Source organism: Nylanderia fulva, unplaced genomic scaffold (assembly GCF_048542155.1).
Source record: "Nylanderia fulva isolate GAGA-0341 unplaced genomic scaffold, ASM4854215v1 Scaffold18, whole genome shotgun sequence".
Lineage (NCBI taxonomy): Eukaryota > Metazoa > Arthropoda > Insecta > Hymenoptera > Formicidae > Nylanderia > Nylanderia fulva.
In genome coordinates this window covers 1,410,062-1,433,023 of record NW_028190055.1, presented here as the reverse complement: position 1 = coordinate 1,433,023, position 22,962 = coordinate 1,410,062, and the positions used below count along the sequence as shown (strand labels likewise).

The following is a 22,962-nucleotide window of genomic DNA, read 5'->3' as shown; positions in this document are numbered from 1 at the left end:
CAAGATACTCCTTACGAAAGATATCAAGGACTTGGCACGAGGTCATGTCGGCGAAGGGCGTGGAATTTTCTAAGAGAAATGATATATAGAGCCAGTCAAGCCTGGACATCCATATAAGATCCATTCGGCACAAGGTAAGTGGTAAAAAAGAATCACTTCAATTATCTGGGAGTGAGAAAGTAAAAGAGAAGAAAAGGAAGATCCGATTGAATTGGAAAAACAAAGCAATCTCGAGTAATTGTCAATCGAGACAACTTTGAAATTGACTGTTTTATCTATTAATAAAATTGTTAAGATTTTATAATCCGACATTTTCTATTAAACAAACAAACTATATATATTAAATTATATATGTATAATTTTCAGAATTTAAAATCCCTTTACGCATTCACATTTCAGTATTTGTAAACACGTATATACATATACACGTAAAGACAGAAAACTTACAAATTGTAACAGGGGAAAAACACCTTTATTACTTTACGTAATAAAACAGATAATAATCCTTAAGGTTCGCCAGTAATAATTAATAAAAATCTTTCCTCAATGGTAAAAGTCGACCAAAACTGGCAATCATTTATTATAAATAATTAATTAAAATACAACGTTTCGGCTGTCATTGCAGCCCTTTTCAAGTAAATCTATAAAAAATTAAATAAAAATAATTATAATTTTAATACATTTCATCGCAACAAATAATTATAAATTCATATACAAAAATATGTTACATACCAAACGTAAATGCATAATAAATTAATACAATAAATCAAATTATTATTTTATAAATTTTAATTAATTATTTATAATAAATGATTGCCAGTTTTGATCGACTTTTACCATTGAGGAAAGATTTTGATTACGTAATAAAATTGCACATTTTTTGTGAACAGAAAAGTGTCTCTTTCGTGACAGTAATTAAGCAGGAGACACAATGTTACTGCAGAGAGAAGGTTGTTATTGGTTTCTTTTTTTTCCGGTGGAAGGCCGGCTCTGAAGAGAAAGGGAACGAGTTCCGAGACTGTTAAAGTGACGCGAGATAATAGATGTAAGTCAGGAAAAAGCCGAACAAGGATGGAAATCCGGGTGGCCGCGACCGGATGAGAATCCAGGAAAATCCGTCCACTCATTCTGGGAGTACGATTAATCAAAGCCACGCGACGAAAATGAAGGCCGCGCAATTTAGAACGTTCTTACTTTAAAGGTAAGTGAAGGACGTGATTAAATCGAACGAAAGGTTCTTCAAGTACTTGGTACATGCGCATTTTAATATGATAATGGCAATGTTGGATGGAATATTTTTCTGAAACCAATAAAAAGAAAGATAGCTAGTTGATTAAATGTATCTGAGCTTTTATGAAATTAAAAATAGTGAGACAATTATCAAAATGGACCGTTGTATGAATTATTGTCATTATAGTATGAGTGTATAGAGAGATAAATTTTGTTAATATTATTATATAAAATTAGTTATAATATAATTTTAATATTATTGATTTAAAATATTTGTGTACATATATATATATATATATATATAAAATTAATTTTATATAATAATAATATTTTATGTATGTATGTGTACGTTTATTATTATTTTAAGCGGGATGAAAAATTGATATTTATAATTAACTATGTTTCGCTCATCATGTATTAACCCTGGCCCTTTAGTTGCGCAAGAGATGATCCATAGATCTCTCGATTGAAAACAATGGTCATTAAGTATAGGTGCTCTCACGACACATGGGAAAAAGTATCGCTTGAGACTCACGCTCTTCTAAAATATAATAATACCTATATATGGAATTACATATTATATTATACAACTTATAGACACATGCATATTATTTGACGCGACGATGGAATCTAAATCTTTTTCGTCATTTGCAAAAATATCGCAACACTCATCAATATATAATTCTGCGATAATTATTGTCGAATCCGGCATAATCGAAAGCTTTTGAGATATTTCATACTCAAGTTGATACTTGGACGAAAATGAATCTGACTCTCTATTAGAAACGCGGGAAAGAATGACGGCGAGATAAAGACCGCTAATGGGGTCTCTAATGAGTTAAAAGCATGCATCCATCACCGCAACCGCTCACCTGGCTTGATCTCGCGTGGATAAGCCTGCGCCCGCGATTCATCCGCGACGAGGAGCAGCAACACGAGGACCACCGACGAGATCCTAACGACGCGCGCCAAGGTCATCCTCTTGGTCCCGGCGCCGATCGAGCTCTGTGTTCTCCGGTACTGCGAAGGGTCCGGGCACGCACTGATCATATCGTGGGGGATCAAGACAATCGGAATACCCCGATACCAACCGTGATGCCGTGAGAGAGACGCGAAGCGATGATGACCCTCCCAGATCTCTTCGCGCACAGAGGTCACGCGTTGGTTGCACCGCGCGCTGCCTGCGACCTCGAGACCTCTAAAGTCGCTGGCGGCGGCGGCGACGACGGCGAGATTTGATGGTGTTTGTACCGGTGTTGTACTCTCTCGGGGTATCGCGCGAGTTGTCCGCGGCCGAAGTGAGTGAGTGAGTGAGGATGGACTGACAGACGTGCGGGCGTACGCACGAGTCAATGAAGTGAGTGGTACTTATCCGTATAGGAGCCCTCACCTTACCCAACTCTCGCGGACCATCCTCTCTCGCCTCCATTCGCCCCGCTTCGCTCTTTCGCTTCTCGTGTGTACCTGGGTTTCTCTTCTCTCCACATCCGTCTCTTCCTACTCTTCTTCTTCTTTTTTTTTCCCCCGTCTTATTCTTCCTCATCCTTCTCCTACTACCGCAAAGTCTTCCCTCCTTCGCTTCCTTGTCTTTCTCCTTCTTCTTTTTCCTCCGCCACCCGCGTCTCTTATTCCTCACCTCCTTCGCTTTCCTCTCCCTTTCTTGCCTTACATTCGATTTACCGTTAATTGGCGAACATTTTACGCAAAATTTTATTTCGAAAGATATAATGCGGGTCTGTTTCTGTTTGGTCGAACAATTCGCGATGTCTCGGGTTTTACTTCTTTAAATAGTTCATTTCTAATTCATTGACATCTGAAAGAATCGTAGACATTTCATTTATATTCAATTCTTGCAAGATTATTTTCCTCTCTCATCTTTTGCATCGCTTAATATCGAACTGCATGGTGTAATTATGCATTGACTCGTGTGTGTTGTAGTCTCTTTCTCCTATTTCCCCACAATCTCCTTATTTCGTTAAGTTACATAGATTGTACGACTATCGGCGCGAAGTTTCGTAAAAGCGCAACATAAAGAGTTCCAATCTCACAGCTTCTCCAGAGTATCGCCTTGACACTCACTTTTATCACGAGTCAAGAATCTTAGGAGTAATTAGCAAACTTCTCGGGCGATAAAGAGCGCAACATTATACGATATTAATCCCGCAGTGCACAATTTGATTACTCTCTTTTAAATAGCATTGTATTCGTACATAAAACTATATGCATGATGTTGAACGATGAACAATATCATTTCACTCTAGTTGATATCATCGTACAATATATTTAAGCTTACGAATTAATTTGATAATTTTTTAATTACTTCTGCATTTCTCAAATCCACGACACAGACACATTCAAATGTTTTTTACGAAAAATATAATGCAATAGAAGAAAAAAAATAGAAATATACAAATATTGTATATATTCGCTAAGAATGCATATTTTATTTTAAGACGCATACCTTAATTATCATTAAAACGATAGAGAGAAAAAAGTGGAGATTTTACGGTCAATTTCATGGAAAAATAAGTCCGCGGAAGGAACATTGAGTTAATTAACTCAAAGAAATTTAAAGGAGGCGGACGCGCCGTATTTTTGAACACCAGCAGGTAGGTACTTTTTCGCACATTGGCCTTTTTGTTCTAGCTCCCTCATTTATCCACCTATCTCTACCGTGTTGTGTTTCTTCGCATCCGCCGCGCGAGATGTGTTCCCACACACAGTTTAAAGCCTCGCCGCGACCACCTCCGGCATCTCTCCTCTATATACCAAAAAGGCATCTCGCGCCGGGGTGATCAGCCTTCGCGTGCAAACATCCTCATCGCGCCATTCGTGCCGGGGAGTTTCTCTCGCACGTGCGGACGACACGCGATAATTTTATTCCGGTGCTACCTCTAAATAGCTTCGTCATTTTCGGAATGAAAACAACACCTCGTTTCAGCCAATTCATCCTTTCGCGAAGCTCCTTTCACCACCTTGTTCCCGTCGCGTCGCCTCGCGCAACCAGAGATTTTTCCTTCGCGGATTTATTGAAATTTCACGGAGAAAGAAGGAACAAGCCCTTTCTTCATCCCCGTCGTCTTTTCCAGTTCGCTTTGTCTTTTCCATGATGCAAACGCAAACCCAAGACGTCGCCTTTGTCACTTATTTCCCGCTTTTCTCGGCACAATTCCCGCAAAACGTCGCCGTCTGTCCTTTCGACGCAAAGATCTCGGACTCATTTTCCACTACTTAATTTATATAAGTATTCTTTCCTTTTTCGCTAAACATTGCACGATATTTCCTCCTCGTAATTACGACATTGTAGCAATTAAAGCTATTAGAAATGTAAAAAACATTGATTGTTTTTGCATGAGATTCAATAAGATGAAGTAATTGAAATCTCTGAATAAATTAATAATGCAATCATTTTTGATATAATAATTTAAATATATATATATGTATTATATATAAAATAATTGAAAAAGGAGCAAATATCGATGAAAGTAGGAAGGTGAAACGTTCAAAGATCATTTCGCATATCTATAATATTTTCGATTATGTTTTCTGGAGACGCCTTCGGTAATGGATGTCGCAATATTTTACACGTGCTTTGGCTCCCACCCAAATATAAGTGTATTCGACGTTTTCCTCTTGGCTGCAATACCGCGACAAACTACATTGCGTTGTAAAGGCCGCACTGTCAGCCGTAAAACCTTTCGCGCGAGGTATTCGCGAAATATTGATTCCTGCTGAAAGCAGTTTGGACGCAGCTGAGACCATCACGGGGGCGCGGATACACTTTTCCGGCGAACGCGGCGGCGCACGCATTTTCACAAATTTTCAATAATGGATGGCACAATGCGTCGGAATGCCGCGCCGCTGCTTTTTCCTCGCGCGTCAGGAAAAGCTATTGTGAATAAATGCATTAACTAGAATCGCTTCCGCCTGGCTTTTCGTTTACTCGCTGGACCCAAAATAGATCACTTCCAGTAGTACGAACCGATAGAAATAGGCAACTGGTGGTTGACGATTTTAAAAATAGAAATATATATTATAAATCATTTATCGGAAGAAATTATTAAGAGAATTTTCACTTCCTTATTTTTGTCATTTCAACGAAATATTTTCGAATGCTAAAACCAATTCAACACAGGTTTATCCGAAGTAAAACTTTTTAATGCGTCGAGTGTGTGTAAATATAAAATTAATGTTTATACACCAAATTTATAGTATTTACAGAATAATCGTAAAAATGTAAAATATTTATAAGCTTATACTAACCGTACAAATATAATAGATAAATGTAATGCATGTAGAGAAAATATAATCAACATTTTTTTAAAAGTTTTATTTTAGAGAATTTAGATATTACAATAAATCTTATATTCATTTTAATATTATGTTCAATTTAAAAAAAATCTCTTTTACAACAATCGATATAAAATTGACTAAACAATTTAGCATCATTTGATGTTAATTCAAGCTGATCAATAAACTGAATGTCCTGCTTGAAATAATTTGTCATCCTAAAAAAGTATCGTGGAAAATACATTTGCTAAAAATTAATTAATATTTTCACATCATTACGCATTAATTAAAAGAAGAGAAAAGAATTTAACGCAAAAATATATTGAAAATTATTTTCACAATAAGTTATGAAGTATGAACAAATATGACGCAAACATTCGCACGTGTAGGACGACCAATGCGAAGAGAACTCGAAACCACGAAATGAGAGAAAAGCGTACTGTGAAGTCTATCTATCTTGCTCGTCTGACAAATCTGGGGAAATGAAGTCTCGAACATGTACGAAGCCTCTCATGGAGCTTAATAGCAAAAAAGAAAAAAAAACGCAGGTTCACTTGTAATCCTGGGAGCCGCGAGATGCCTGAACGATCTGCTCGCGCGTTCAACAACCATCGTAGCTCTCGTCGCAAAACAGAGCAATTTTATACGAGTAACTTTAACGGGCAACTTTATACGACAATAAGAATGTTACAATGTTGCTCTTCTCTTTTAAACTTCAAATCGTGCTGCGAATTAACAATATCGATCGTCAGCCAGCACAACATGACGGCGAACGTATCCTTATACTTTATCCTTAGATGTATCGTGTATCAAGCATTCACAATAGCATTTATATCAAAATTTATATGTAATGCCTATAATATATTACTCTGTATATGATATATTAATTAAATATAATACACGTTGTGCATAATTTTATATATTTTATACTTATTTTCTCGATATGTACGTACATTATATTTATTTTTATGTATTTGTACGATTATTTTATTTGTATATGAATATTCATTTGATATTTATGCCGTCGATATATTCAAAATTTCTATTTAAACGAGAAGCTGCATCTGTTCACACCCTTGCACGACTTCTCAACTCGCAACTGCGTCTACTTATGAGGCTAATTGTGATGTCGAGACGAGAGTTAAGAGATCGTAGATCATCCATTTATGGCCGCGTAGCCATCTGGTCGCCCTGCTTCGCATGAAGATAGAGCCGTTTCAAACGAAAGCCGACCTCCCGTGAGTATCGAGTATTTCATAATGAGATGGAGGTTCATCGAGCTTTGATCGAGATTACGATTAATTTCCCCTTTTCCTCTCTCTCTCCTTCATCTTTCCCTCTCCTATTTTTTTTCAGAACTCTACTCTTCTTTATTTCTTCGGTATCGTCTCAGCTTGATTTCAAAGTCTTGCACGAAGTATACTTCTCCTGAAGTCAAACTGAGTAGACACATCTTTTTCTAGAAATATTCATTTCCACATCCTTTTTAATTCCTAAATTTTGAAGTGAACGAGAAGAGAGATTGACAATTAATAATTATTAACGATAAAAAGAAGCTTAAAACAATCTAGGCAAGGAAGTGTCATGATATGATTAATTGTATCGATAAGAAACAAAGCAAATAAAAATAAATTTTAAATATTTGTTCTTACATTTTAAAACATGTGCAAATTTTTTATTATGAAAAATTATAGCAATGAGTAGAATTTATTATGCTGGATAACTTTTATCATCCGTTTTCTGTCATCTGTTCAGACACAATTTATAAAGACTAGGTAAGTACTTAATAAACTCTAAATTTCCCCTGTTCTCAGGATCGTTTGTTGAATACATCATACATTTGTTAATTAAAAATATTTAATTATCAAAATTTCTTTGTTATAAAATATTATTTAATGTCCTTTCAAAATGACTCAGTATCTAGAAAACTATATTTTGGAGTTTTCTTCTCTTCATTAATGCGAAATAAGGATATAAAACGTGCGACGATACGATTAAATTATTATTTTATAAATATTTATTTCACATGCTCGAAAGTTTTCCCAACATCGATTCTTATCGACCAAATGAGAGACCTTCTGTAATTGGTTCTGTTCGACGTTCCAGGTCGTTGTTTTCGGAATGTCAAAGATGCGAATAACTTTCGCAATCTCGTCGTCTCTCGCTGAAGTAGGTGTCCATTGATCTATGCACGCGGCACCGAACGAGAATTCATTGACTGAACAAAGAACTTCCAGCGAGAGAGAGTGAGAGAGAGAGAAAGAGAAAGAGAAAGCCGAACTTCACGACGAAACGATTGGATTTCCGATTCTGAAATTGGAAACTTCCTACGCTTCTCGCAATAGTTGGAAGTCGGCTCGCTGATTTTATGCTCCCGCGCGTTTGCGGATAGCACTTTGCTTCATTCTCTGTCTACCTGTCATTAACGTATGGAGTACGCGAAAGCGGAAGTTAGATGAGCGCCGCGAATCGTTTCCGAAGGTAACTACGTCGAAGGGTTTTATTTAAAAAAAAAAGATGAAGAAACAATGACTGAAGAAATTACGTATGTTTCGAATAAAAATCAATAGCATGATGTAATAGCAATTCTTCAGAAACTTATTAAGGTAACACATTAATTGGACACTTAGCCTTTCACAATATAATGGAATGCATCAATAAATTCACACAGATATGTTGTAATGTTGAGATACGTATGTTAAACAATCATCTAAAATTATTAATTGCGATTATATAATAGCATTAGTAAATAATACGGTGTCAAAATAATAATAATAATAATAATGTTAAATAGTATAGAATGCTAAGTTGTAAATGATAAATTTTCTCACTCTTCTCACATGCACTAACATAATTTATGCACATATGTGTTACATTATTGTCATTGAATTTCCCCCGAAGTCCGCGCAAGAGGATATATACCATCCTTCATCGAATACAGAGCCATGCATCAGCGAAGTGCGCTAATTTCCGTGAATGCACCAGCGCCAGGAAAACGATTTCTTGTCGCGGCACGAGATCGAGTAACGAATGGAGAGACACGGGGAATTCCGTCGCACATAGTCACGTCGGTGATCATCGCCGACGACGAGGATGCGCGCCAGGCGGTCGGCTTCTTTCGTATAACTTCTTCGAGGGCGACTCCAGATCCATGTTTCATGAGTTACCTCGCGCAAAGAGGGATAAGGCCGGAGAGGGTTAAGGCCACCGCGGAGCGAAAGCCACGATGGTCACGATCTACGTGGCTCCTAGGACTTACCCTTTCGCGACCGGGGAAAACTGAAAATTTCACGGAATTCTATCGAGACGTTTCTGAAGGTGTACGATCCGTCGTAACACGAAGAAGAAAAATCTATCTCGATGCGACTTTTTTTATTCAACGATCAGATTTTTATAATGTTGCCAAGATTTTTCTCAATAATGTTTCATTCAGCTTGAAATAAAAAAATTATTTTTATTCTTTGTCCATTTTTCTTAAATAATATGTGTATTTGGATTATATCTTATATTATTTAAATACTTATTAATACTTTAATTTAATATAATTTAATATACTCTTTCTCTAAAAAATCACAGATTTTTTAAATACTTTTGTTATCGTATCTAGTTTGAATGAGCTTATTTAAATTATCAGAATTGACATAAATTAATTATCATTGAATATTAGATTGTGATGAAAATTTTAAAGGGACAGCAATGAGACTTTATTTGGCTTCTATGTGCTTATTATAAAAAAAAAATATATATATTATATATATTAGGAGAAAGTAATTAAAAATTCTCTGTATAATTTTCTTGTGATATTTACTTACTATACAAAGTAAGATATATACGTAATAATGGCGAATTAGATAGCGTAGGGTAGTATATCTAAATTACATACCTCTAATGTCTACCCATTTAGCGAATTTATCAAGACGAAATATGGCAAAGTTTAACAGTGCCATATGACGCCGCGGGATAGTTAAAGATTAAAGATGTCGCACATCGTATAGCACTGGTTTCATTCCAGTGCGTACGGGATTTCAAAGATGATGAACTTCAAAGGAATTTCAAATTAAAGCGAAAGAAGGTCAGAGAGACACGCTCTTTAGAATTCTCTGGCAACGAAACGAAATCATATTTAAGCTTCTGCGAAATTGGGTCGCGGTTAGTTTCGGTTACCTCGCTGAAATATTTTATATAAAACACCGCCAAGTAAGACCTAAACAAGCTACAAACGTTGAATATATTTCAAAGTCATTTAAATCGCATAATTCCGCGTAGATTAACTTGGCATTATGTTAAATAGATGCACGAAAATTCTTTGCTATAATTTTTTTCCGGTACAACGGAACCTTGGCAACACCTTTTAATATAATAAATTATTCTCATTTTAGCGTGAATTTAATTTCATTGAATCTCCGCACCCCTATTCTAGAGATCAAACTTAACACAAAATTTTTGAAAATGACAAACGTGCGCAAAACCGAAAATATAGAAATACAATTTTTAATAAAAAAATTAAAGAGAATCGAGTACATGAATAATTGTTGTAATCTACAAATAAAAAGGTAATAAGAGCTAATTAAGTTCTATACTAAAAATTTATTTGTGAAAAGATTTATAACATAAAATATTAAATAATAGACAGAAATAAATTCGTTCGAAACTTTCAGAACGATGCTCCAACTAACTGAACGAATTTATTTCTGTCTATTATTTAGTATTTTATGTTATAAATCTTTTCACAAATAAATTTTTAGTATAGAACTTAATTAGCTCTTATTGCCTTTTTATTTGTAGATTAAAATTTTTTAAAGAGCTGTTACAAATTATATTAATTGTTGTAAATTCATATTAAATTGTATTTCCTTGTACGAAATGACGGTATTCTTCTCGAACACCATTGAAAATCCCGCAAATTTAAGAGGACGCAAATATTCGAAATTTCGGATTCTCACTATGAATACAAATATCCAGAACGGAGGAATCGCCTAACGTGGGTAATATCTCGTGCTTATCTCGCGAGCTATATTCCCGTATCGTAAGTCGTCGGTGTGCGGCGAGCTTTAAGCTCGGCACTTATCGAGGAAAGTACTGCTACTCTGAATCACTGGCAGCACACGGCAATATTCTTTCTGATCGATGCGCTCGCGACGATACGGCGCCTGCAGAGTCCGTCCTTTCAGATATACACCCGGCATTTCGAACGAAAGCCGCGCGCGATATAGCATATAGATGTTGAAGAAAACCGGAACAGCTGATGATGATCGGGACTCTACGCGTCGCTTGGTCGGTCGATCGATCGAGAAATCGAGATCTCGTTGTTTTTATGCAAAAGTAGAGAGATCGTGTACGAGGGAACGCACATACACGAGGGATATTCGTTAGATTGGAATAGGAAAATTCAGACGCGCCCTTTTTCTATCTAAATAAGTGCGAAAAATTTTAGGAATGATTCTTTGTCGAAAATTAAGGGGGGTTTCTTACCCTTTCTGAGGAGTTACACTTTTATAAATAAAGAAGTAAAAATTAAATTTATTTTTTTTTCTGAAATATTTCAGACAAATTTAAAAAATGAAACTTGGAGAATATAAGAAGTCCCCTTTAATTTTCGAGAAAGAATCATCTTCTAAAATTTTTTGCACTTATTTAGCTACACCCTATATAGGGCAGCGTCTTAAAATACTTTAAATCTTTAAGGTAGAATTAAAGATGTATATCGAGATGTGAAATAATTGGAAAGAAAATTCGCGAGATTGGATATACGACGATAAACAAATGCTCGCACAAATATGTCACGCAACTTTGAAATTTTCAATAGAGAATAATATTACAATAATCTTTGTCACGTCAATTGTCAAAATAAAAAAATATAGCAATAAATATAAAATATATTAAGAATATATGTAGAGCTATAACTGTTAAATATCGTGCTGTATAGTCATATAACAATGGAGAAATGGTGAATGAAATAATAGAAATAATATATATAGAAAATGAATACACATGACACACACATACACATATTAAATTTGTCTCTAACCATTTACTATCGCAATTTTCCATAATGGATTTCTAGTGTAGCGGATTTAATAGACGTTTTGATACCACATGACGTCGGCATTGTTACGCCCGTCAAAATGCTGCTGCAAGAGAAAACACATCAGCTGCGATATAATAAACTTCTGAGCGCGTACGTTCATAAATATTGACAGCCAGCCGACATAATTATTAATTACCACGTAATTACTCGCACATTTTATTAGGACCGAATTCGCTTTGTGGAAAATGGAATGTGACAAGTGGCTTATGAGCTTGTTGCGTGCATTAAAATTCAACAATATATTACGTGAATTATAATATTTCGATAATATAATAATAGCAAGTCATACTTATGTAACGTTGTAATTTTATGCTCCGTATACAGTTGCGAATAATTAAATTAAATTAAAATTAAAACAATTGATAATAAAATACATTATCAAGGATTGTAAAATAATTGGATAAATGCAATTACCTGTATTTATTAACGGATCTTTAATAATATGTAGTATAGAGAAAAGTTTTGTACTAATTTTAATAAATAAGATTAGGTCAAAACAGAAATTTCTCAAGTAAAAATGTTTTCAGATCTATTATTTAGGGAGAAATCTACTTTTATATATATTATATGTATAATGTTTAATATATAATTTTCTATATTTTTAATGAGTATGCATTTATTTTTTCCCAAAATAAAAATGTAAATACAACATTAATAAACATAGTTAAGTGTAAATTTTATAAATAAATATTTAATATTTGGATCGCGCGTAATACGAGAATAAAACGTTGATTAAAATATCAAGAGGTAGATCCCAGTTAATTATTTAATGAAATACGATTATTTAATGAAAACTATACAAATAATCCAAATATATGTTTATATGTAATGAAGAAAAATAAATTGAAATGGATCTTCTCTTTCTTTCTCTTTCTCTGTCAGCATAAAATGTAAAAGACTGTCTTAAAATAAATAAGATAAATTATTATAATATATGTATATATAATCACTTTTCAATACTGAATAAATCAGGGCAATCTCTCAAAATTCTAACAGCAGCAGGAAGTTGCTAATTTTTATAACAAAAGCTTATATATATGTGTGCACATTATCACATAATTTATACAGCAAAAAACATATTGGAACTGCATAAATAACTTTTTCCATTTTTAAAAATGTCAGATAAGTAAAAATAAAAAATATTAAGTAGTTCGAATGAGACATAATTAAAATGGCAATATCGTCATCTTTACGACGCGCCAACAGAAATTATACGGGAGAACATGAAAAAAAAATAGCTACTATAGCTAAATTTTAGTCTCTATATTATACATGAAATTTAGTTATTATGCCTAAAGTTTAGCTATATAATAGTTAATATTTTAGCTATAGAATTTTCTGTTCAACTATCCCAAACAGTATTATATCAAAAATTGGTGCAATAAAGACATCTTTAAGATGTTTTTAACATGTCTTTTGGATATCATAAAATTTCTTAAAGACATTTTAAAGATTTGTTAATAATATCTTATGCACCAATTTTTATAGCTAAAAAATATTAGTTATAGCTAAAATTTATAGACATGATAAATTTCAAATTGTAATATAGGGACAGCTAAAAATTTAGCTACGGTGGCTAATTTTTTTCCTAAAGTTTAGCTATATGATAGCTAATATTTTTTAGCTATAGAATTTTCTGTTCAACTATCCCAGACAGCACCATATTCAAAATTGGTGCAATAAAGACATCTTTAAGATGTTTTTAACATGTCTTTTGGATATCATAAGATTTCTTAAAGACGTTTTAAAGATTTGTTAATAATATCTTATGCATCAATTTTTATAGCTAAAAAATATTAGTTATCATAACTAAAATTTATAGACATGATAAATTTCAGATTGTAATATAGGGACAGCTAAAAATTTACCTACGGTGGCTAATTTTTTTTCCGTGAAGATCCGGAGAATAGAGCTCGAGAGACGAATGGAAAGTCGCATTAATCCGCGACATCGTGTACGTACCTTTCGTTTGTCCACCGCCTCTCTCATCGGTCCACTATCCGCTTTTCGCTTCATTTCTCCGACTCGCGTTATGATACGGCAGTATTTACCGGGATGGCATATGGCCAAACGCGGAGGGTGGCTACTCCTACTTGTCCATTTTTGTCGGATGCGCCACGACCGGACATCGGAAACGCGAAAAGTGATCGTACATCTCCCGTTTAAATAGTACATATAACTCTGAGAACGCGACTTCGACGAACGCGGTTCTCTTCTCTTATATATATATACATATGTATATATATGTATATAACTCGCGCGATTAAATTTTGCGGGAAATAACTTACCTTGCACATATCTAGCCGTCGTCGTCCGGCAATCCTTTAATTTATGCCAATGGAAAGGGTCTGCGTTTCTGCAATCGGGGACGAGATTTGCTCCTTTACCAATTTTGTCGTCCATTAAGATCCTTTTTTCTATGCAAGAGGGATCACTTATTCGTCCTGATCAGCTCGCATTAACTATAAGAAATAATTGCAATGTGTTTCATTAATAAAGTACTAGATAAATTATATAATTATTTCCTCAAAAATGTGTTAATATATTTATATTATTATATTTATATTTATATTATTAAGATCCTTTTTCTATCCAAGAGGGATCACTTATTCGTCCTGATCAGCTCGCATTAACTATAAGAAATAATCGCAATGTGTTTCATTAATAAAGTACTAGATAAATTATATATTATATATTATTTCCTCAAAAATGTGTTAATATATTTATATTATTATTTCATACATCGTGGTTATACAATATACATAACTTATTTGCATTTATAAATAATGCAATATATTTGGAATACAAATAAATAGCTTATATTTTATATGTAAAACATATTGCATGTTTCCGTAACTTTTAATTCTTTTCATCCATTTTATTGAATTAATTTTCGGGGAGTTGTGTTAATCAATGGAATAAATGTACTTGTACTTACCTGCTTTGCGCTATTAAAATTGTGAAATCGCTTGAAATGTGTATAGAAATTCGCGATTTGCATGAAACTTCAACAATATCTCGTTTAATTGCGCGAGTGCAAACTTTGGTGATGCTTTTGTGTAAATTCTATTATCCGATACGAGGTAAAATTGATACATTTGAGATACTTGATGTGCGATGCGTGTATGTCCGCAAAACATTCTGGCGGGAATCTAAGAAAATGTACGCGCTCAATTATTGATGCACGCAGTGACATCTAGCAGCACGAATATGAAGTAAGCGTCGATAAATAGCGGATTACGTGCCATCTGGCGGTGCTTTACTTAAAACCAAATTGTAAAATTTTTCAACCTAAAATTCGCATGTGATCGCGCAATAATATATACTCACAATTCTTCAACGTTGATTGTTGATTATCTAGTTCGAAAGGAAAGGGCGATGAGCGATGCCGAACTCCAGGAGGAGGAAAGAGAAGTATTGCTCTCGATTTACGACGGCGATGCGGCTTTTAAACAGCTGACACCTACAACATTTCAATACAAGGTGCAAATCATTCTTGTGCAATTTCCTTTCCGATAATTTTGTTATGATTAAATATTTTTATGTCCTTAGAGAAAACACTTAGCATGAAAAGATGAATGTAAAACAAGTTCTATCTTTTGCAGCGGTTGTTTTCAACACACATTTAGCAATATCTCATCATTCCTTTTTCTTCATTTGACTTGGTTGTATGCTTCATTTTAATTACAGAAAATAAACCTTTTAAACAATATACATATGTATTCTAGTTATACTTAAATATAATACATATGTATACTGTTTAAAATTGCTGATTTTCTGTAATTAAAATGAAGCAAGCATAAAATCAAGTCATACTCTATATTTAAATGGAATACATATGTATTAAACTAATTTCGCCATAATAAATGTTATTATATATAGACTATTCATACAACAACAATAATTTTGTTACACAGTATGGCGAGGATAACGATATGAAATCATTTCTACTGGAAATATCATGGGGTACAACATATCCTACGCAGAAACCAACTATCAATATGGACACATTTTACAATAAACATATGTAAGTGCAGCCAAGCAGCTACTCGATTATTCTTACATTCAATTACTTTGATTAAAGATGAATAATTGGAATATACAGTGTGGAAGAAGTAAAGGACAAGGTGATGAGTCACATAGAGGCAGAGGCTGAGCAATGGTTAGGTAGTGCTATGACGTATACATTATTTCAGTCTGTTCAAGAGCATTATACAGACTTAGTGTCTATGCAACCAGACGCAACCATTGATATAAATTCGCAAACTAGTAGATTGAAGATTACGGAAGAGAACCAACAGGTATATAAATATATTACACAACATATTAGTATGCTGTTATTAGAAAGAATGAATTAAAATAGAATAAGATGATATGTGATGTTTTTAAGGTTGAGGAAACGGTAAAAAAAGTTAAGAAGGAACATTTAAGTAAAGCACAAAAGCGTAGACAATGGAATAAAGCAGATGGCAAAGGTGAAAAACCACGAGGATGGAATTGGGTGGATATAGTAAAACATTTATCACAGACTGGACCTAGATCAGAGGAATCTTAGTTTGAGTCATCTATATCATTTTGTACAGCAATAAAAGGCATGTTATATTTTTATAAATTGTTGGAAATAAAATCAATTTCCTTATCTATATTTCCTAAAGTGACTTTATTCTTGTCATATCATATTATTTTCTTATTGCAATATTGTATAAAAGAAATATTTTAATATAAAGAACACTGTTTTTAATAATTTATAATTATTTAAATTATCTAATAAGTTTTTATTTACATTCTCTATCAACGGAAAATCTCCATTCACCAACTGCCAATAAATTTGTTTTTGTTTTCCATCCTAAAATTATTAACGGTTATGTATATCTGTGCTCTTATAATAGCAAATAAATAAATGCAACTAATTAATTATGAAATTAAAACAACTATATACATACCATTTATATCCAAATTCCTAAGGAATGTTTTATACTCGTTAGAGACAATTAAATCTGTAGCACAGACACTCTGGATAGCTATCGATAATTGTACATTACTATTTGAATCCATAAATTTTTTATAAAGAATATATATATTCAACATTGGATATGATGGTTCGGATGTTTCAGATCTCAGCAATATATCCTGTAATTATTAAAATATTTATAGTATAATATAAAGTACAATATTATATTTAAATAATGAAAGATGTAAAAAAATTTTTTGCTACTTACAATTGGGATTTTTTTTGCCATACAAATGTAAAATCCACACATTGAAGCATAAAAGTATGCTTCTAGTACTTCAACAGGTTGTATATTCTTTTTAAGAATTATAAATATATTCCTTTCTTCTATATCTATCGTTATTAAATATTTTCTATCCTCAAAGAATTTCAACAAAAATTCCATTTCCATAGATGAAATTACATTTCTTTTCAGAATACTTGCAAATGAAACACCAATTTTGATATCAAATCCGCATATACTTTTGGCTGAAAATGATATTTATAATTAGTTATAATTTCTTATATATAGTAAAAGTGGCAATCATAATAGTGTCTTACCAGGATTATCAAGTAGAAATACAGATTCTTCTTTATTCACTATTTTTGGTTCAGGAATTCGCTCGTTTATCATATAGCTTTTAATGTTTAAAGCCAGACGATCTTCATTGAGTGTATCTAAACACAATACTTTAACCGCCGAATAATTTGCATAAAGATGGACTGCCACCAGGAAGAGATACAATTCTATTAAGTATCTATATATATATATATATATATATGACTTTATCATTATTGATAGCATTCATAATATAATATAATAGTAAACATGAAAATATATTAAATACATACCGTCCATCATGGAATAAAGATAATATAAAGATTCCAATGAATGATGCAATTAGATTTACACACATCTCTTGACTCCCATCTTTTGCAGCAACATCAGCCAGATTATTTCGTATTGCCTACAATAGAAAAGTAATATTAGTATTAAAACTATAATGTGTTTGTATTAACAATTATTCACCTGGTGTTGAGTCAGTGCTACTCTCGTAGCTCCACCAGCAACACCGACAAGAGACTTCATAATGGTGGAGATACACAGAATTACAACGGAGTACGATGAGAAATATGACACAAGTAATTCCATTCCTGCTGCCATGTCATTCAGAATATCAGCAAATAGCCTCCATTTTTTACACTGCCCATCTAATTTGGTTCTATAATGAAAAAGAAATACATTTCAATTAAACCTTGACATGAAATTTTAATTATAAATGTATGATAAAAATACAAATCATGAATCTATTTATTACCCATTCCACCATGCAAACGTTATACTGCCGACCATCCCTGCACCACTTTTCAAAATCCATGTTATTGCTGCTGCCAAAGGTGTAGCGTTTGACTCTCCAACTCCTATTCCTATCATTATAGAATGGGTCGCAAGTGTATTCATTATAGTACTCGCAGAGGCCTGGAAAATATAAATGTAGTCATTGTAAATCATTGTCTGCATCCTGTGTTGAATAATGTCAAAAAAAAAAGTTTTTTTATAGACTTCTTCAAGACAAAATTTAGTCACTGTATTAGCACAGCGAAACATATGTCAATAATTCATTTAGTTTAAACTAACTTGCACCGTGTCCCATATCTGATATGCTGTGTAATCGGAATGCACACTATCTGGGTATCCTTGTGGCAAAAATATTTCTTTAACGATAGATACCATCCGGGAATATATGGGTTGAGTTTCGGTCGAATCAAATCTCATCTCGTTGACGCCAGAACCATCTAACCAACAGGTGTTACGCAGATTAATACGCGGCTAAGAATCGATAAATAATTTTCAAAGATAATTTTCTTGAATGTTTTAAGAGATTTTTACCTTCTGACTTTACGTAAATCGTCTCTTTCTCATTTCCGTAGCTTTCCCTAAATAAGATGCGCATGTTTACCAAAGAGGGTTACCGCTTACACTTGATCAGCTGTTCTTCTCGCTACGTTTTTTCCGCTGTCAAATGCTACGTAAGCATCGTCGATAATTTCGTTCAATTCGATGATGCACGAATCTAATCTTTCTTTCACCTTATTCGCGATACTTTCTCCATTAGAATTGATAATTGCGCTTTCCCGTGCATTCGAATTTATCTTACGATCTAAAATATTTATATTCCATTCATCTCGCGAGTCATACGTCATACTCTCGCATTTGCGAGCGCCATTCATTCGATTATTTTTGAAATTGAATTCAGCCGTCTCTTCTTTATTATTTTCAGAATCGTCAATGATATTAAAATTATGTGGCATTTTGTTCTGTTGCATTTTTAGATTATTTTTACGCGCTAAGACATTACTGGGCCACAATTTTGAAAAAGGATTTATCTTCACCTTACGATTTTTCGAGTTGTTATATTTTTTTAGTTTTTCATCGTTATCTATTCCATGTTCATAAATAATTCTTTTTATTTTCTTTATAGCAGGTTTAAATTTTTCTCTTTTCACATCTGTATTACTCAATTTTACATTATGAGATTCGTTACTAATTGTCGTCGCATTTAATAATGATTCGTTTACTTCGTTTTGTGATCCGACATAAAATTTTTTTTTATTCGTTAAAATTTCTTTGTTTTTTACTTTTTGTGTACAATTATACTTCTTTGTACTTGATTTCGACCCGAAGCAGCTCAGAAGAAATCGTCTGTCGTTATTTTGACATCCGATTAGGGTATATTGTACACCTCTGGAAATTTTTTTTTTCTTAATTTTTGATGCGATAACATTCCGAGGATTATTATAATCGCAATACAATATACTATCATTAATGGCTTTATTTTGGTACTTATTGTTGGACCTCCCTCAATTTTTCATCGGCATCACATGAAATTTTTATATCTTCGACATCATTTATGTTTCCCAATCTCTCGCTGATTTCTTTTCCGAATTTTTCAGCATCCGAAATGGACTTCCGATACATTCCCGACGCTTCAGACACGCGCGATCTATTTGGCCGTTCATCATCTTCGATTGATTTATCGTCACGCGGATAATCCTCTTTAAATACGACCGCCTCGTTCGGCGCTTTTACTTCCAGCGCACGTTTCGTGAATGATAAACGAGCGGATAAATCAGTGACGCCTGGCGAATCGTCTCCTTTAAAATTTCTTTGCAGCTCGTACTGTGCACACGTTCGTTTTCCCACGTTTTTCGTCGAATCATTAAATTCCGATGGTGTCAAACTAGAAAATCAAAATTCATGAATGAAAATCGTTAATCGATAATAAAGCACAAGCACACAAAAATATAAATTATAAATTGTAGTTTGCCTCGATAATGTGTTAAATTCTGTAAATTTTGCGGAAAAAATAAATCACACTTTAATGATAAAACTTATAACGAATGATATTTTAGAAATTGAGTCTTCAATAAATTTATGAAGCTGATCTTATACAGACCGAATCTATCTCAAATTCAAAAATATTTACAAGTTATGCGCAAGTATATCTAGTATTTTTATATTAATTTATATTTTATATCAATTATACTAATATTATATATATATTATATATACTTATTTACATGCTTATATATATATATATATATATATATATATACAATTTATAAAAAAATTTGTGAGCCAGAAAGTTAATTTCTTACTTATTACCTCGATAAGTTACACGCCACAGTTAAATAATCTCCATTTTCATTTCTAAATGTAATAATTTCTTTTTGTAATTGCAAGATTCTATCATTCAATTCAGCTACAGCGGAGATAATAGTGTCAATGTTAATATCTGTATTCTAAAATAAATAATGTTTAGAAGATGTATTGTAATATGAATAAATGAGCTATTTTGACAGCTGCTTATTATGCAATATTTAAAAAAATAAATAATACCAATAAAAGAATCAATTATTATAAATGTATGTTTGTGTCTAGATTAATAGAGGTTATTATATTTTTATAATAAAAATATATAAATAAAGTTAAATAATAAATATACTTACATACATATTAGATATTATATTAATTTAGAGGCTCGACAGAAAAGACTATGGAGTCATCCATTAATAGAGTTACAAGATTAGTTTCTTACAAATTTTGATCAAAATTTAAAAAATCTATCAAGAATGCCAAGTTTACTTAATATATTTACTACACATAAAACAACACATGGTCGTGACCATTTATATGGTTATTAGCAAACTGTTATCAATTTTTGAAAAAAATATTTGAAAAACATGTCAAAATATGGGAATACGTTCTTTGAATGGTCCTCAGTTTGAGAATAAAAAATATTGAAAAATGACGTGTCAATATACCTAACATAATGATTCGCACATTGGCTCCTAAAATTTGGAAAAACTAATTATCGCTTTAAATGACTGAAACTAATTAAAAAATGAAAGAGCGAGCTGTAAAATATGGGAATACGTTCTTGAAATAGTCCTCAATTTGATAATAACAAATATTTAAAAAAGACGTGTCCTGATCTCATATGTAACTGTATATATAGTCGCGACTATATTTCATTTATTATCTTAAACTAAGAAGAAAAAAATACTTATACACATATATATACATATATATAATAAAATAAATCGAAAAAATTAGTAGTTATATATACTTTTGTCAACAAATTTCTTTTCTCGTAAAATTCCTTCAATTTTCTTGAGATTTTTTTGCTGTAAGCAATGTATGGCAGGAGATTATTTTTGAAAAAAAAAAAGAATTTGCATGTATACACATATATATATACATATATATCTCCTGCCATACATTGCTTACAGCAAAAAAATCTCAAGAAAATTGAAGGAATTTTACGAGAAAAGAAATTTGTCGACAAAAGTATAACTATTAATTTTTTCGATTTATTTTATTGCTATAACTAAGCGTTTACATTCCAATATTTTGTGTACGTGTTATTTTACACGTACTAAAGCTATAGTACTCGAAAAAGACGGGCGGGTACCAGCAATGGAAAACGGGACCACGCACACACATACACACACACATACGAATCACACATACACACATACACACACGTGTGCAAGAAAGCAATGAAGAGGAAGATCGGTATACATTGGACAAAGAAAAAAAATCAAAAGAGGAAGCGAGAGGTGAGTCGATGACCGTTATGCATCTATGGAAGAGGAAACCTGTCTGTATATATACGGTATACGGCTATATACCATTCGCAATGAAGTACAGGAGAGTAGTCAAGGCTGAAGCAAAGTCATGGTCAGTGTTACTCCTTTCTTCGTGTTATATGATTCAGACGTTTTGTTGTTTATCGTTAATAAGTTCCATATTCATCGATATTATCTCGCAAAAAAATTACGTAATTTATTTTAATACAATTATATAATGGAAAAATTATTTTTGCTTTCAAACAACTACATTTTTGTTCATTAAAATTTTGTACAGAATATGTTTATAGTGTAACAAGTACAGTGATCGCGATGTTATCGTTAGATTTACACTGGGGCTTAAAATAAAAATAAAAAGAGCAGATTAATCTTGACATAGTTTAAATGAGGACAGAAAAAAGGTAGGCAGAGAGATAATTATTAGAAAATACGGATATGTGTATACTTGTTTATGTGTGTACGTGTGATGTTTAGCATTTTGCATTATATTTCACACGATTCTTTCAAGTATATAAGCTAACATACCATGTTTATTAAAATAATATTACATTTTTATAATCTTTTTAGTATGTCTTAATTTCTATAGTTTAATTAAAATGCAAACATTATCAATTTTACTTTGTAATGATTTTCCCATTTAATAAACATTTTTATAGGAACGATATATTTAATTCGATCCAAACATTTTTATTTTAAACTTATATTAAAATTTTTTTTTGCTTCCACAAAAATTATTGATTATTGGAAGACAGCTATAAAAACGCAAATTAATAATTTAAAAAATCATATGCATGTCAATTATAATTAATTTTATTTATATATATAAAATGTGTAATATATATATATATATATATATATATATATATATATATATATACACATAAATTACACATATAAATTATACACACACATATACGTAATCATTTATAATAATAATTGTAATTTTAAAATGTAGATTTAAAAAGTTGTAATAATTTGTAAATTTTTCACTATCAGATATTTCTAAACAAAATTAATTTATAAACAACGATTATATAGTTATTATAGAATAACTGTTTTTCAGGGAGCAAGTAAACCAGTTTTCCTTTTTAAATCGTTCAGTTCGTGTCAGCAACCCAAATCTGATACTTTACTCTTAAGAGAAATGATGTCATTTTATCTTTATTTACATGTTAATAATGCCTCTCTGATTTAAATAAACTTTTAGTAT

At 32.4% G+C, this 22,962-nt stretch overlaps 3 protein-coding genes across 3 annotated transcripts; 1 reads left to right on the top strand and 2 right to left on the bottom strand.

Annotated features, from left to right (window-relative positions):
* The first annotated feature begins 14,872 nt into the window (after positions 1-14,872).
* Positions 14,873-16,253, top strand: LOC114938490 (RWD domain-containing protein 4). Its single transcript, XM_029312479.2, has 4 exons — positions 14,873-15,091; positions 15,526-15,635; positions 15,714-15,909; positions 15,999-16,253. Exons 1-4 carry the CDS (start codon positions 14,987-14,989, stop codon positions 16,161-16,163), a joined length of 576 nt encoding a protein of 191 aa, XP_029168312.1. The 5' UTR covers positions 14,873-14,986; the 3' UTR covers positions 16,164-16,253.
* Positions 16,239-18,620, bottom strand: LOC114938428 (RUS family member 1). Its single transcript, XM_029312394.2, has 9 exons — positions 18,490-18,620; positions 18,238-18,395; positions 17,918-18,078; positions 17,629-17,821; positions 17,451-17,566; positions 17,160-17,356; positions 16,828-17,087; positions 16,552-16,738; positions 16,239-16,454 (listed from the first exon to the last, which is right to left on the bottom strand). Exons 1-9 carry the CDS (start codon positions 18,551-18,553, stop codon positions 16,384-16,386), a joined length of 1,407 nt encoding a protein of 468 aa, XP_029168227.2. The 5' UTR covers positions 18,554-18,620; the 3' UTR covers positions 16,239-16,383.
* On the bottom strand, positions 18,576-22,906 carry LOC114938435 (uncharacterized). The gene is given in 4 exon segments (XM_029312405.2): positions 18,576-19,454; positions 19,456-19,840; positions 20,266-20,402; positions 22,886-22,906. Coding segments are annotated over 4 exon segments (1,422 nt in total).
* Positions 22,907-22,962: the final 56 nt, after the last annotated feature.

Excerpts from the sequence above, each read along its gene's own strand:
- LOC114938490 (XM_029312479.2), top strand. The coding sequence starts at position 14,987 with ATGAGCGATGCCGAACTCCAGGAGGAGGAAAGAGAAGTATTGCTCTCG. Across the intron at positions 15,092-15,525 it reads CTACAACATTTCAATACAAG|TATGGCGAGGATAACGATAT; the intron begins GTGCAAATCATT and ends TTTGTTACACAG. Across the intron at positions 15,636-15,713 it reads ACATTTTACAATAAACATAT|TGTGGAAGAAGTAAAGGACA; the intron begins GTAAGTGCAGCC and ends TGGAATATACAG.
- LOC114938428 (XM_029312394.2), bottom strand. The coding sequence starts at position 18,553 with ATGCGCATCTTATTTAGGGAAAGCTACGGAAATGAGAAAGAGACGATT. Across the intron at positions 18,396-18,489 it reads GATTTACGTAAAGTCAGAAG|ATGGTTCTGGCGTCAACGAG; the intron begins GTAAAAATCTCT and ends CCTGTTGGTTAG. Across the intron at positions 16,455-16,551 it reads TAGGAATTTGGATATAAATG|GATGGAAAACAAAAACAAAT; the intron begins GTATGTATATAG and ends TAATAATTTTAG.